We start from the raw sequence: 12,912 nt of genomic DNA, 5'->3' as shown, positions 1-12,912 counted from the left end.
TGTTACAAGAGTGCCCAGTTATACTGAGTGAAATTACTATTAATACAGATGGTGAGGGGTCCTTCCTTGTCACATTTCAAAAACAGAGTGCTTTGAGACTTCAGTCTCATCTAGTATTAAAGAACATAATTTCACTGATGGATTACAAAATGGCTTCACATACATCTGGTCGTCTGACTTCGGGTTCCCATGCTACCCCCCCTAGCAACCGACCCAGAATCTCACACATATATGTCAGTAATACACATACACATAGAAGTTTGCTAAGATCTGTTGAAGCTTTTGCAAGTTATAAAATAAACACTTCCACTTTTCCTACATGAGCTAATAAACCATTCTGTGGCACAAATATTTTGTCTCTGGCTTCAGTCAGAACTGTGAAATACAATTTTATGGCCAAAATTAAGTAATTTTATTTGCTATTTTTCAAAATGAGCTGGACTGAGATTAACCTCTTCTTTTCCAGTATCTTATTTACAACAGTTCAGTCTGATATCCAGCAGGACACACTGTTGATACATTTTTAACACAAGCAGCTTTACAAATAAGTTTTCAACACAAGCATCTGTACAAATCAGTTTGATATACAAATGACCTATAATTCTTTACAATATTCCTGCTAGTTGTGCTGGCATATGTTACACATCCACTGCCCTACTTCTCCTGGCATAGCTAGAAACACCTCACATCATCACAGTGCCTATTTTTGTTTTTTTTTTTTTGAGAGAGAGAGAGGGATGTTGTGGAAGGGGTGTAGGAATGTCTGGGTGAGGTAAGTTGGGCAGATGAGGAAGTAATTGCAGCCAGACAAGACAAACAAGACAAGAGAGAGGGATGGTGAAGGACACATGAGGTGGGTGAACACCATGGTTGGGGAGAGGGTGGGAAATCCCAGTTTCACAGGCATCAAAGTGGTTGACAGTGAGAGTCTGGTCCTCATGCAGTGGACTGTCATCACTGTTACCTCGCCTGCTGTGAGTACTCTGCATGAAGATGGAGAACAGGTGCTCCTTCTAGCGTAGGCCTGCAGCAACAGTGTGGTGCACAGTCATACTCATCATCCCTGGCAGTTCGCCACTGGTGATAAACTCACCACCTCTGCCACTGCTCCTGGAGGGAGCCACAGGCCTATCCTCTGGGGCAGAACTGACTGAGGGGACAGGTAGTGCAGGGGTGGCAGAGGGCATGCTTCCAGGTTCTGCAGCAGATGTGCTGGACAGCAGTTCTGTAACCATTGAGTGAGGGCAGGTGGGTCCCGTGGGACAGGCCTACCCCACTGTGCTATGGGAAAAACAAAACAAAAAAAATTAAAAAAAAAAAAGAGAGAGACAGAGAGAGAGCGAGAGAGAGAAATGGGTTGGGGCGAGACAAAAAAGAGGCAGAACATTAGTAACTTTTATGTGACATACAAAGCACTGATAAAATTATTTGACAATATTCTTTTACCTTTACTTTTAACACTACAAGCCCTAAGAAGTTTCTTCCGTACTTTTAAGACTACCCAGTTTATAGCAGAGCAAACTATAGTACAGATTATAGCCAACAATCCTTGATGTGTGAATATATGGCACATATGCATGCTGCAGTTATACTGATTACAGTTTACACAAGGTCATTTGTGTCACTGGTATAGAAGTATGAAGTTACATTGAAGTAATGAAGAAAACATAACAGTACTGTATATTTGGGAAGTGTGGTTTCTGAACCCACAACTCTCAAATATTGCACTATTCTTTAGTCCTACAAACTACTAATTGCAACTTTCCTTTTACAGTTTAGAGATGCTTGCTCACTGTTATTTGAGAATATGGCACCATTGCTTTGTGCTAGAGACTACGGCATGCATAGTTTATTTTACAGCTGGGATATGCATGCTTAATTTGATACAACTTTATTAAATACCAACAAAGCAGTTCTTAATTTTTAATGTAAAGAAATCACTAAATGTTATTTAGACAGTACTGTTCTGATGCATACATACCACATGCTTCTCACATCCTTACTAAATACGTGGCATGAGACCGAACATTTGAGGCTTGCTCTGCAGCAGCTGTGGAAAAAAACAGAACAGAATACAAGCTTTCAACACTATCTCTCACCCTTTACTCCTCTCCCAGCTCTCTAGTGTAGGTCTATCTCCTCAGTCCATTAACTGGTTCAAGGGCTATCTTTCCAACAGGGAGCATGCCGTTAAATAGCAGAACTCCATTTCCACTTACATTCATAACCCCACAGGCGTGCCTCAAGGCTCTATTTTAGACCCTCTGTTGTTCAATATTTTCATTAATAACCTCCACCAAGTTATCAATCAGAGCTCCCTAGTCCAGTACTGGTATAGTCTGCTCAGCCCCTAGCTCAAATACTCTCGTGCAATCAACCCAAACAAACTTTTTCACTGTAGAACAATGGCTTCACAAAAATCACCTCTGTTTAAATCCCAAAAAAGACTAAACTCATGATATTTATTCCCAAGAAAAATATTCCTATTAATAAAGACACCTTTGAAATCTTATCTATCAACTCAGCTAAGATCGAGTTAGTGACGCATACTAAACTGCTGGGTGTAATAATTGATGAAAACCTCAAATTTGATCTTCACATTCAAATTAATTTCAACAAAACTCACAAAAAACTAGGGCTTCTCTACAGGCATAACAAGTTCCTCTCCCTCCTCTCTAAATGAACTCTAACTCTATCTTATCTTTTGCCATCCCCATCTTACTGTGCTCCCATCCTAACCAACCTACAATCTTCTGTGCTCTCAAAACTAGAATCATGCTAAAACAAAATAGCTAAGTTTGCTACTAATAGCTGCCACTCTACACATCATTGTATAGCCCTAAAAGAATTACAATGGCTAGAACTCCCAAACTGTCTATTACTCCTGCAGCTCACTACCACACATAAACTGATTTACAAGCTCCATGACTGCCCTGCACTCAGCTTCCTTCTCACCCTGTACAACCCAGTTAGAACTCAATGATCTGAACACCAATTTCTTCTCGAAACTTATAAACCAAAACTGCCAGCAGGTAAATTCTTGTACTCCTGGAATGTTGCCAAGATCTGGAATAACCTCCCTCCCTCTGTCCATCCACAGCAATGCCCCATTAACTTTAAAATTGCTCTGCATAACCACCTTCACTCCAACTGGTTATGTAATTGTATTATGCAAGCTGACATCACATAACTCTCAGAATCCTGGAACATAACTTCCTCTCCTCTCTTCTTTCTCCACTTCCCTATCCTTACTTCCCTCCTCTCCCACTTCTCTCTACTTCTCCAACTAACAATACCCTCCTCCTCCCCCTTATTTGTCCTTACTTCCCTGTCTCCTCTCTCCCCTCCCTTTACACTGCCTTTATTATTTTCTCTCTTCTGTCCTTCTCTAACTAAAGTAACTCTCCTCTCCCCATTTCTCCTCCTTTCCTCCCTCTCTCCCCTCTCTATTCACTGTCATTATCTTCCTCTTATCCTTCTCTGTCTTCCTCTCCTTCTCTCATACTTCTGTTTTCTTCCCTCCCCTTTCCTACATTCACTGTGCTACTTATGTCACCCACTAAACATAATTGTCATATTCCTTTGTTTCTGAGTGCTTGCTCTGTTTAACAATCACTCCCTCCTCGTATTTCTCATTACTCTACCTTCAAAACATCCCTTTCATGTTTTAGCATGAATCTTATAAGAATTACTATGTTAACTTTGAAATTTGTATATTAGTTTCTGTTTGTTCTTTCTTGTATTATTAAGTGGCATGTTATTATGTGGGATAAGTCATAACCAAATAATTTGTACTCATTTATTATGATTTTCTTGGAACTTTATTTAATTTGTACCTCTTTTGTGTTGGAGCTTTTCTCTTTGGGCCTCCACTGAAAATGGGCTAGCCTAACCCAGTGGACTTTCCCAATAAATAAATGCCAATAAATAAATAATAAGTAAATACAACGCCATTATGAATACCAGTCTTGACTATATTCAGCTTTTAACTCTTACAATTACTCACTGAAATTGATACTTAACCATCTGTGAGGTGTCCCCTGCCTGAAATTTCCCAGATCCAAAGGTCGATATTCTGCTTCCTCCTCTGGATGTTATCGATGTGATGTCTGCATTGCTTAAAAGTATGAGGGATACCTGTAACACTGGTTAAAGCCCTGGCAAGTTGCAACATTATTCCAGGCTTCAGATTTATATTCTGAACCTGAATCGTCCCGCTGCGGTGAACAGGGCTCATGCTCTTTAACTAGGAGTCCAACAAAAATTTGGGAATCCTGGACACCCCAATGCTACACCTGAAAGTACACACCCTCTTCATCAACTCCTTACATGCCTGGCATAGTTCAGGTTCAATGTATAATGAGCATTTCCTGCTAATTGCATTTTATGTGCTGTCTTTTTCCCACCTTTTGCATGTGTCATGCTTACTGAGAGTGGGCAAATTTTGGTTTTGCAACATTTGAAAACTTTTGCGCATCTCTTACCATCACGCAAATACTGCAGGCGAGGATGCCCACTGGCAGGCACCATGTTTGCGTGATAGTGATGTGCAAAAGTGGTGAATAATGCAATTTCTAGATTATTAGGTATACAGGCACTTGTGTAAATGGGCTAGTCAAATGTACCGTATATACGGTTCTGTTACACTTACAGCTATTACCACAAGAAGGTTGAGAAAACAGTTGTGCGTGTTGCACTTCATTGATATAATCTGCAATCTCACAAGACTAAAACAAAATTTGCACACCCTGTACTAGAATCCTGAACTATCTGCATTCCATATCTACACTTAACACCTGCTGCCATGAGATTAGTGAGATGATATCTGCTATTTTAGTAGCTATTGTAAGGTTCTCGCTGTTAATTGTAGTTCAGCGCTACTTACTGCATTTGTGCAATGCACAGTATTATTAATTGAATGCATCCAGTTAATTTGTGTGGCTGTCTGAGTCCTGTCTACAACCTGGGTAGTCCATTTCTCCAGTTTGTGCAGTGCTGCACTTCACTTAAACCAGGTGAGCACAGCTAAACATGTTTATGCCAAGCGGCGCATTGCACAAACACTGGCCAAAAAAAATAAATAAATTAAAACTCAAAAGGGAGACTGTCCACTGTTTTGCAGAATGTCCAGATATTTGCATAATATTTTTGGCTTGTTCCTTGTGAAATGTGTGGTTTACTGTAAAATCACTGAAGATAGAAGTCAATATATCATGAGATACACTTCTGTTCCGTGCTTCATATCCTTCAGAAAATGCAAGGTGGTCCTTTGTCCCCCCATTAGTTTGGTGTTTGACCACATTAGTTGCACTAAAAGGTTGTGTGGAATGATCCACATTTAGTGTCCAAGTTTCTTGGCCAGCAACACTGGTACGAGCTGTAAAACCTTGCTTACACGTGCTACATATCATTAATATTCATGGCATGAGGCTGCGCAATGCTGGGTGATGAGCAGCATCTCATATGCGAGTACACGCCGCGTAGGCTGTGTGTGGAACCTTCATGGAGTTTATTGAATCCAAACCAATGGCAAAGGCAGCAGCAGCATTGCTTCAGTAAGTCTGCCAAGGTTAGATTTTAAACACAACCCAAATCTATTTTTCCCCTTTTAAAACAACTTGTTAATATGCACATACAGTTTTATTCAGTGGTGAGGTAATTCTGCTTATCAAAGAATCAGTGACCCTGTCAACACTAAGCAATTTTATATTACAGGAACCAATTCTAATGCTATTAAAACAGCTGTAAATTCCATGTCTAATGAAATTCATAACTCTTCACATTTTTAAATCCGATCAAAACATTTATCATGACATCAATATCCATAGCAATGCTGGTTACAGTTTAGACATTGACTTTGTGTGTTATATATCTTTAGATGTGTTTTAAGCATTTCTTCTTACACTGCTGACTACTTAAATTGTAACATTATTTTTCCTGATCAAATGACATGCTGTGAACTGTACTATAGCAGTTTTCTTTTTCTTAAAACTATTTAGGCTTTGTGTAGAAGTAGTAATGGTTGAAGTAAACTAAATAGCATGCTGTATTAATATGACTTAGGAAATGAACAGTGAGCAAAAGTTTAAACTCATATTTTTTAATATTGTATTAATAGTGACTTATGATTTGCTAATTGTTACAAATAAAAAGACTAATTTGTTTGCAGTTATTTGCATTTGCTCTTTTATTTATGAACAGAATATCACTAATAAGGAATGGTGAAAAACTACAAGCCCAGGAGCACTTAATTGTGCAGGAATATCTTGATAAGCCATTTCTAATAGAAGAGTACAAGTTTGATTTGCGTGTTTATATTCTCATTACCTCCTGTGATCCACTACGTGTGTTTTTGTACAATGATGGACTTGTAAGAATGGGCACAGAAAAGTACCATCCTCCAAATGATTCAAATATGGTAAGTAGATACTGTTGTAGTTGTCTGATTTAAAATGCAATGTGCTGTCTACTTCTAGGAGAGGTTTCAGTAATTCAGCTTCTTTCTCTCTGTTAATGACACAACTAGGCTTTCTATCTGAAACTAATAACATTTCAGCCATATGATTATGACATAATTAAATAATCTAGAATAATTTTATCTGAGAATTATGTTAGCCATGTATATTAATTAGCAGTAGCCTGATTCATCTAAAACATGTATTGGACAGATCAGACACTGCAGGCCATTTATGGGTTTATCTTTTTTAGAAATCAGGTCCCACTGAAATGATACAACAGAGCAGTCTGTATTAAGGACATTCATCTATAGTACAGTAAGGGTAACAGTACATGGTAGTTATGCCACTTGTATAGATTTTCTGTCCTTAATCACATGTAGGGTGCAGAAATACTGAGATATTATATGCTCATAGGTGGTCAGTAGGCTATCAGCCTAAGAGACATTTTAAGCATAGCCAATTACATCCCTTGCAATCCCAGGCCAGTAAAAGTTCTGCATAATATGTCTCTTGGTATGCTTTATGCCCGCATGACCTACAAAAGTGTTACATGGGTGGTCTTATTTACTTTATCCTTGTAAAAGCTGAACTTATCTTGAAAAGGGGATGTTATTTCCATCCTCTGTCCTTTTGTTCATATGCTTTTCTCACAAGTATCTGTGTTGTGACTGGCGTCAGAATCAAAACTGACACAAATATAACCTATGACAGTCTCATGTCAAGTGTATGTATAGCTAAAGAAAGCTTTGGCTATCTTCATTTCTGACCCACTTGTAGAGGTTTACTGAAGTCTGTGAAAGCTCTGAGTAGATTCCTCAAACTTCTAACTGCTGTATTTAATGCTTTTTGTTTATATTTTTATTCTGGACTAGTGCTTATTTTATCTAGAATATATTATTTTTTTCTTTATTTTGCCATTCTTGCTCAGATACTTGTGACAGCTTGACCAAGTTCCAGGGCCGGTGTCAGCATTTTTGGGGTCCCCAGCAAATGCCAAGTTGGGGTGGGGGCCTGGACACTTCCAGTCTAATTATCACCCTGTCACTGCCACCTCTCTTAAGAAACCTTTTAGTTCATGCTGCAAACTTTAAGGAGTAGTACACACAGACTGACCAGTAGCAGTGATGCTCTTACATTACAACAGGCTTATGTACGACACTGTGTTAGGCCATCTCACAAAGGGTCATTTAAATTTACTGGCATTTAGTTGCAATAATGATACAACAACTCTATACAGATGTCTAGTCTTCGGTGAAATAATGCCCTAGGCACTGCCTACTGTTTCAGGCACCCCCCACACCTACATACACACCCTCCAATCCTCCCCTCTGTTTTCCCCATCTCTGGCTCCCCATACCACGCACATTACTTTTTTCTTCTTTTTTTCACATTTTGCCTTACTCTTCAGTTTTTTCAAGAAGCCATAACTTTCTAAATGTTCTGAAGTGCATTTTAAAGTTTTCTTTCTTTTCCACAACCTTTTCACCAATGATGGCTTGAACAAAAAGTATGGTTAAGGAAAGAAATTCAGTGTTGCTATTCAGCTGTAGTTTTTCTTGTATCTTTTCAACACACTTTTCCTGATTAAGACAGCACAGTAATAACTATTTAAGAAATAATGCAATTAAGCTGTTGACCTCAGAAGCCAGAGCATTTTCCAAACATTCTAATCCAATGGTAACCTAAATGAAATCATGACTAAGAAAAGAATGTATCTTATTTATCAGAAGTAGTTAACTTCATTTGATCAGCAACCTGTGGGTTACGGACCCGACACGGATCCGAGCCGGCAGCATACCAAGTGAAAAGATCTGAGCTCCAAGCTCCTCCCCTTACCCATACTACACTGCAACCTCCTTCCAATCTTCAGATCTCGTTTGCCGCGGCTTTGCCAAGCACGGGATTCTTAGAGCTCCAGGCAAGTGTAGCTTTTTTTTACTACAAACTTTCTCTTTTAGTCTACTTTTTTTTGTGTGTGCGTGTACTTTAGTACCTTTCTTCGGGTGTTTATTCTCCCTAGCCTTTATCTCCCCCTTCACCTTTGGTAGTTGTCCATCCCTTAGTAGGCCCCTTTTTCCCTCTTTCAGGTGCGCGTGTGCATCTCTGTGTGTGTCTCGGGTATGGCTGAAAGTCATAAAGTGACTTTTTCCAAGTGCTCTGAGTGTGGCCATAAGCTGTCGCCAGCGGATGGTCACACTCAGTGCTTGGGGGTTCCGCACCTTTCTTCGGGCTGCCAGATTTGTGCGCCCTTCAACCCCCGAGCCTTATGGGATAGGAGGAACAAGCTGATTCTGGCGGGTCTTCTACAATCAGCTTCTTCTCCTTCCCTTTCTGTAGTGACAACCGTGGCTGCCCAGCCAACCGGCCCTCTTCCCCTGTCTGGGACTCACCCTCCCACCTTGTCTCAGGGAGAATGAGAGGCCAAGAAGGATAGAAAAGAGAGAAGGGAGAGAGAGAGAGAAAAGAGAGAGAGAGAGAAAGAAGCTGCAAGCGGCAGGCCGAATTGGACCCCTCGGCCTCTCCCGCTAAAGTGGCCTCTTCTCCATTGAGAGTGTCCAAGCCTTCCTCCCCACGGCTCCGTTTGCCACGTTTCTCCCAGGAGCCAGAGGAGGAGACCTGACCAGCCTCGAGGTCATCGTCACTTCAGCCCTACCGGCCGGCTTCAGCGGCTTCCTCCAGGTCTACTCGCAGCATCTCAGAGGCAAATATGGACGGGATGATGCGTTGATTCTTGCAAACGCAGCTGCAGATGGGAGTGTTGCTGCCCCCCCCCCACCAGGGAGGGAGTTCAGCTCCACTGTTCGCCTCGATAGCTCCTTCTCTGATCCACCACCGGATTTCGGAGCCTTCGGATCCGAGGATCCCCAGAGCCAGGGGGTCAGCGCCGATGGTTATTACTACCTTGACGCCGGCCATGCCCTCAAGCTTAGCGGATCCGCTTTCGGATCCGAGCTCTCGGAGCTGAGAGCTGGGCATCGGATCCGGGTGGGTGAGTGTGTCTTCGGCTCCTTTGCTGTCAGAGTACACCACCCTCTCGGGTCCAACCGGTTCGGCTCCAGCATCGATCCCCTCGTCGGATCTGAGGGCCCCGGCCACCTGTCTTAGAGAGGCTGGTTCCCCTTCGGCGTTCAATGTGGTGGAGAGGGTTCTCTCTGGAGGATCGAGACCCCTCACTCTTTCCTCAGGGTCCACCCCGCTCCCTCGCAGCTCAGTTTGTCCTCCATCATCCAGTCCCCCCAGGGACAGCCTGTGTCGTTGATGCCCCAGCCAGTTCCCCTGGAGGAACATGAATCCGTTGGTGAGCCCCCCTCGGACAGTCCCCGTGAGGAGGTCCCTCACAATCGCCTGTGCAAAAGGAGGCACTTGGACTCCCCTGAGTCCCTCACCGAGGATACCGATTTGGAAGAAGAGGAGGGTTCCCCCAAATCACCCCCTGATGACATCTCCTTTGGAGACATTATGGAAATACTCCGCCAAAGGGGGGGGTCCACCCAAAAACCCTCCTCGGATGAGTCGGTATTCCTGGAGGCATTTGACACAGGCCCATCTACCTCTTGTGTGTCCCCCCAGCCAACCCCCTGGTCGACCTGATTACCACCAGGGCGTGGAAGGAGCCAGACACTGTAGAGCTGATACCCAGAAGGCCCGATAAGGTTCTTAGTCCCCCTGCAGACAGAGTTTCATGGAGCAAGGGTTCCCTGGTTGATGCCATGGTGGTGGCGGCCACCAAAAAGGAACTCTCCCAGGAAAGTTCTTCTGTCCATCCCCCTGACAAGGAGTCTCGGGCAATGGACCTCATTGGAAAGCCGACTTTTGCTTCAGCTACCTTCTGTATAAGAGCGCTGAATTACTTGGCCCATGTAATCAAACTGCAGCAGAACCTGGTCAAAGAGTACGCTGAGTCTCCCCGAGAGTCCATGTCAGCCGAGGATAAACGGACTTTCTCGGCTCATATGGCCACTCTCAAGTCAGTGTCTAATACTTCTATGCGGCTACTTTTCCATGCCACGGAGGGAGCCGCTAGAGCTAGCGGGTCCGGTATTGCCTTAAGTTGTCATGCCTGGCTTCGACTTTGCGATTTCTCTGAACCCTTCAAGGCGTCCTTCGCGAATGCTCCCTTTGACGGGTCGACCCTCTTCGGGAAGACTGTCCGTGAGACGCTGGTCCAGAGCGAGAAAGATGGGAAAATGCTGTCAGCTGTCAGAATCTGCTTCTTTACCCCTCAAAGGTCCTTCTCCAGGAACCAGTGAAGGCAGAAGAAGATGTGGTTCCAGAAATCTCAGCAGGCCCAGAACGCTCAGGACTCCTTCTCCCCCAGAGGCAGAGGGGGACCGAAGAACTTTGGGTCACGGGAACCCTTTCCCAACCGAACCGCGCAGCAGCCCTCAGAGATTGCCTGACTGCTCCTCTCTGGAGGCAGTCGGGGGGGTGTTTTTCGAGGCACCTGGCTCAATGGGAGTCCATCACGACAGATCGCTGGGTGCTTCAAATAATATCCAGAGGCTATTCAATTCCCTCCATAAACAAGCCCCCTTACTCAAGGCGCCTCCCAGATGTCCCACCCACTCAAAGGGAGGCCGCGGCTTTGGAAATAAAAAAGCTGTTAGAAAAAAGAGCCATCCAGCATGTGCCCCCAGACCAGTCTGGATCAGGCATCTACTCTAGGTTCTTTCTGGTGCCAAAAAAGACGGGGGACTTAAGGCCGATTCACGACCTGTCAACAATGAACCATTTCATTGCCAAGGAGAAATTCCGGATGATCACAATACAATCCATCCTGCCCCTCTTGCAGGAGGAGGACTGGATGTGCTCCATAGACCTCAAGGATGCATACTACCATATTCTCATGGACAGACGGTCCAGGAAGGTTCTCCGCTTTCGGCTAGGGGCCAGTCATTACCAGTTCAGGATTCTATCCTTTGGTCTCACCACAGCCCCCAGGGTGTTCACCAAGGTCATGGCAGCTGTAGCGGCCCACCTGAAGATCCAGGGTATACAGGTCTTCCCATACCTAGATGACTGACTCCTCTCCGCCCCCACCAGGCATCTACTTTCTCTAGCCAGGGATTTCTTCCTCCGGATGTCACCCCGGTTGGGGATAACCATAAATGTCAAGAAGTCTTTCCTCCAGCCTGTTCAAGTGTTAGACTTCATAGGGGCCAGGATAGATACCCACCAGGCCCGGGCCTTCCTAACGTCAGACAGACTTCACAGCATGACTCTGCATGTGCTAGCCCTCTTTCAGTCCCCTGCTCCCCCAGCAGAATTAGTCCTGGGAGGTTTGGGGTCCATGGTGGCAGCGATCAATCTGATTCCCTACGCTCGTCTGCACATGAGGGTTCTACAATGGACATTGCAAGTCCAGTGGTCTGTTCTACACCACCCTCTAGACTTTCCGATTCCCCTCAACAGGGTTTGCAGGAACTCCCTCATGTGGTGGCTTCAATCCCGAGCCCTTCGGGAAGGACGACCCTTTGTTATATCACCACCCCAGGCCACAGTGACCATGGATGCCTCCCGACTAGGGTGGGGGGGGGCATTGTGCGGGCAGGACTATCCAAGGCACGTGGACTCAGACCAAGACCGTACTACATATAAATGTCCTGGAGATGAGGGCAGTCCTTTTAGCGTTGCAGGCCCTCCATGCCTCTCTTCCTTCGTGGACTATTGATGTCCAGTCGGACAATATGTCAATGGTCTGGTATATCAACAAACAGGGGGGAACCAGGTCTTACTCCCTTTGCCTAGAAGCCATGAAAGTTTGGGAATGGGCGATCACCAACCGCTTCCTGTTAGCAACGTACATTCCGAGTAGGTCCAACATACTGGTAGACAGATTGAGCAGAACTATCCTCTCTCCTTACGAGTGGTCTCTGAATCCTTGTGTAGCAGAACAGATCTTCCTCAAGTGGGGTCAGCCTTGCTGCGATCTCTTCGCATAGCCTTCTAATGCGAAGTGCAGTGAGTTTTTCACTCTTAATTCCTCCTTTGGGAGAAGCCCCAGAGACGCTCTAGTCCATGCTTGGCCGCCCGGTCTTCTTTATGCGTATCCTCCTCTTCCGCTTATGACAAAATTTCTGCAGAAAGCTCACCGGTTGGGGAGCAAGATTATCCTCATAGCCCCATTCTGGCCTTGTCAAGTCTGGTTCCACTGCCTGCGGTCTCATCTCATAGCTCCACTCTGGATTTTGAATCCCATTCCGGATCTGATTTCTCATCCCTCAGGAATGGCTCCTCCGAACCTGGACGATCTCAAGCTCTCAGCTTGGCTGATCCAGTTCCGCTAGTTGCCAGGACTCCCGGTATCTCTTCCCGAGTCAAGTCTATCGTGGTGGTGGCACATAAACCCTCTACCAGGAAGATTTACAGTAGCAAATGGAAACGCTTTTCAATTTGGGCTTCATGAAAGAACTTGAATCCTTTCACCGCTCCTATTCCAGTGGTACTGGAATTC

The 12,912-nt window shown here is 44.3% G+C and overlaps 1 protein-coding gene across 4 annotated transcripts in view; it reads left to right on the top strand.

Annotated features, from left to right (window-relative positions):
* TTLL7 (tubulin tyrosine ligase like 7) overlaps positions 1 to 12,912 on the top strand; it is a 1,782,535-nt gene that overhangs the window by 777,789 nt on the left and 991,834 nt on the right. For all 4 annotated transcript variants that reach the window (XM_044073411.1, XM_044073409.1, XM_044073408.1 and 1 more), the window contains exon 7: positions 6,202 to 6,418. In XM_044073411.1, the coding sequence (XP_043929346.1) occupies positions 6,202 to 6,418 (217 nt within the window). The remainder of the gene's footprint in view (positions 1 to 6,201; positions 6,419 to 12,912) is intronic.

This window comes from Protopterus annectens, chromosome 5.part1 (assembly GCF_019279795.1).
Source record: "Protopterus annectens isolate FY-2018-M chromosome 5.part1, PAN1.0, whole genome shotgun sequence".
Classification (NCBI taxonomy): Eukaryota; Metazoa; Chordata; order Ceratodontiformes; family Protopteridae; genus Protopterus; species Protopterus annectens.
This window is presented reverse-complemented; position numbering and strand designations above follow the sequence as displayed.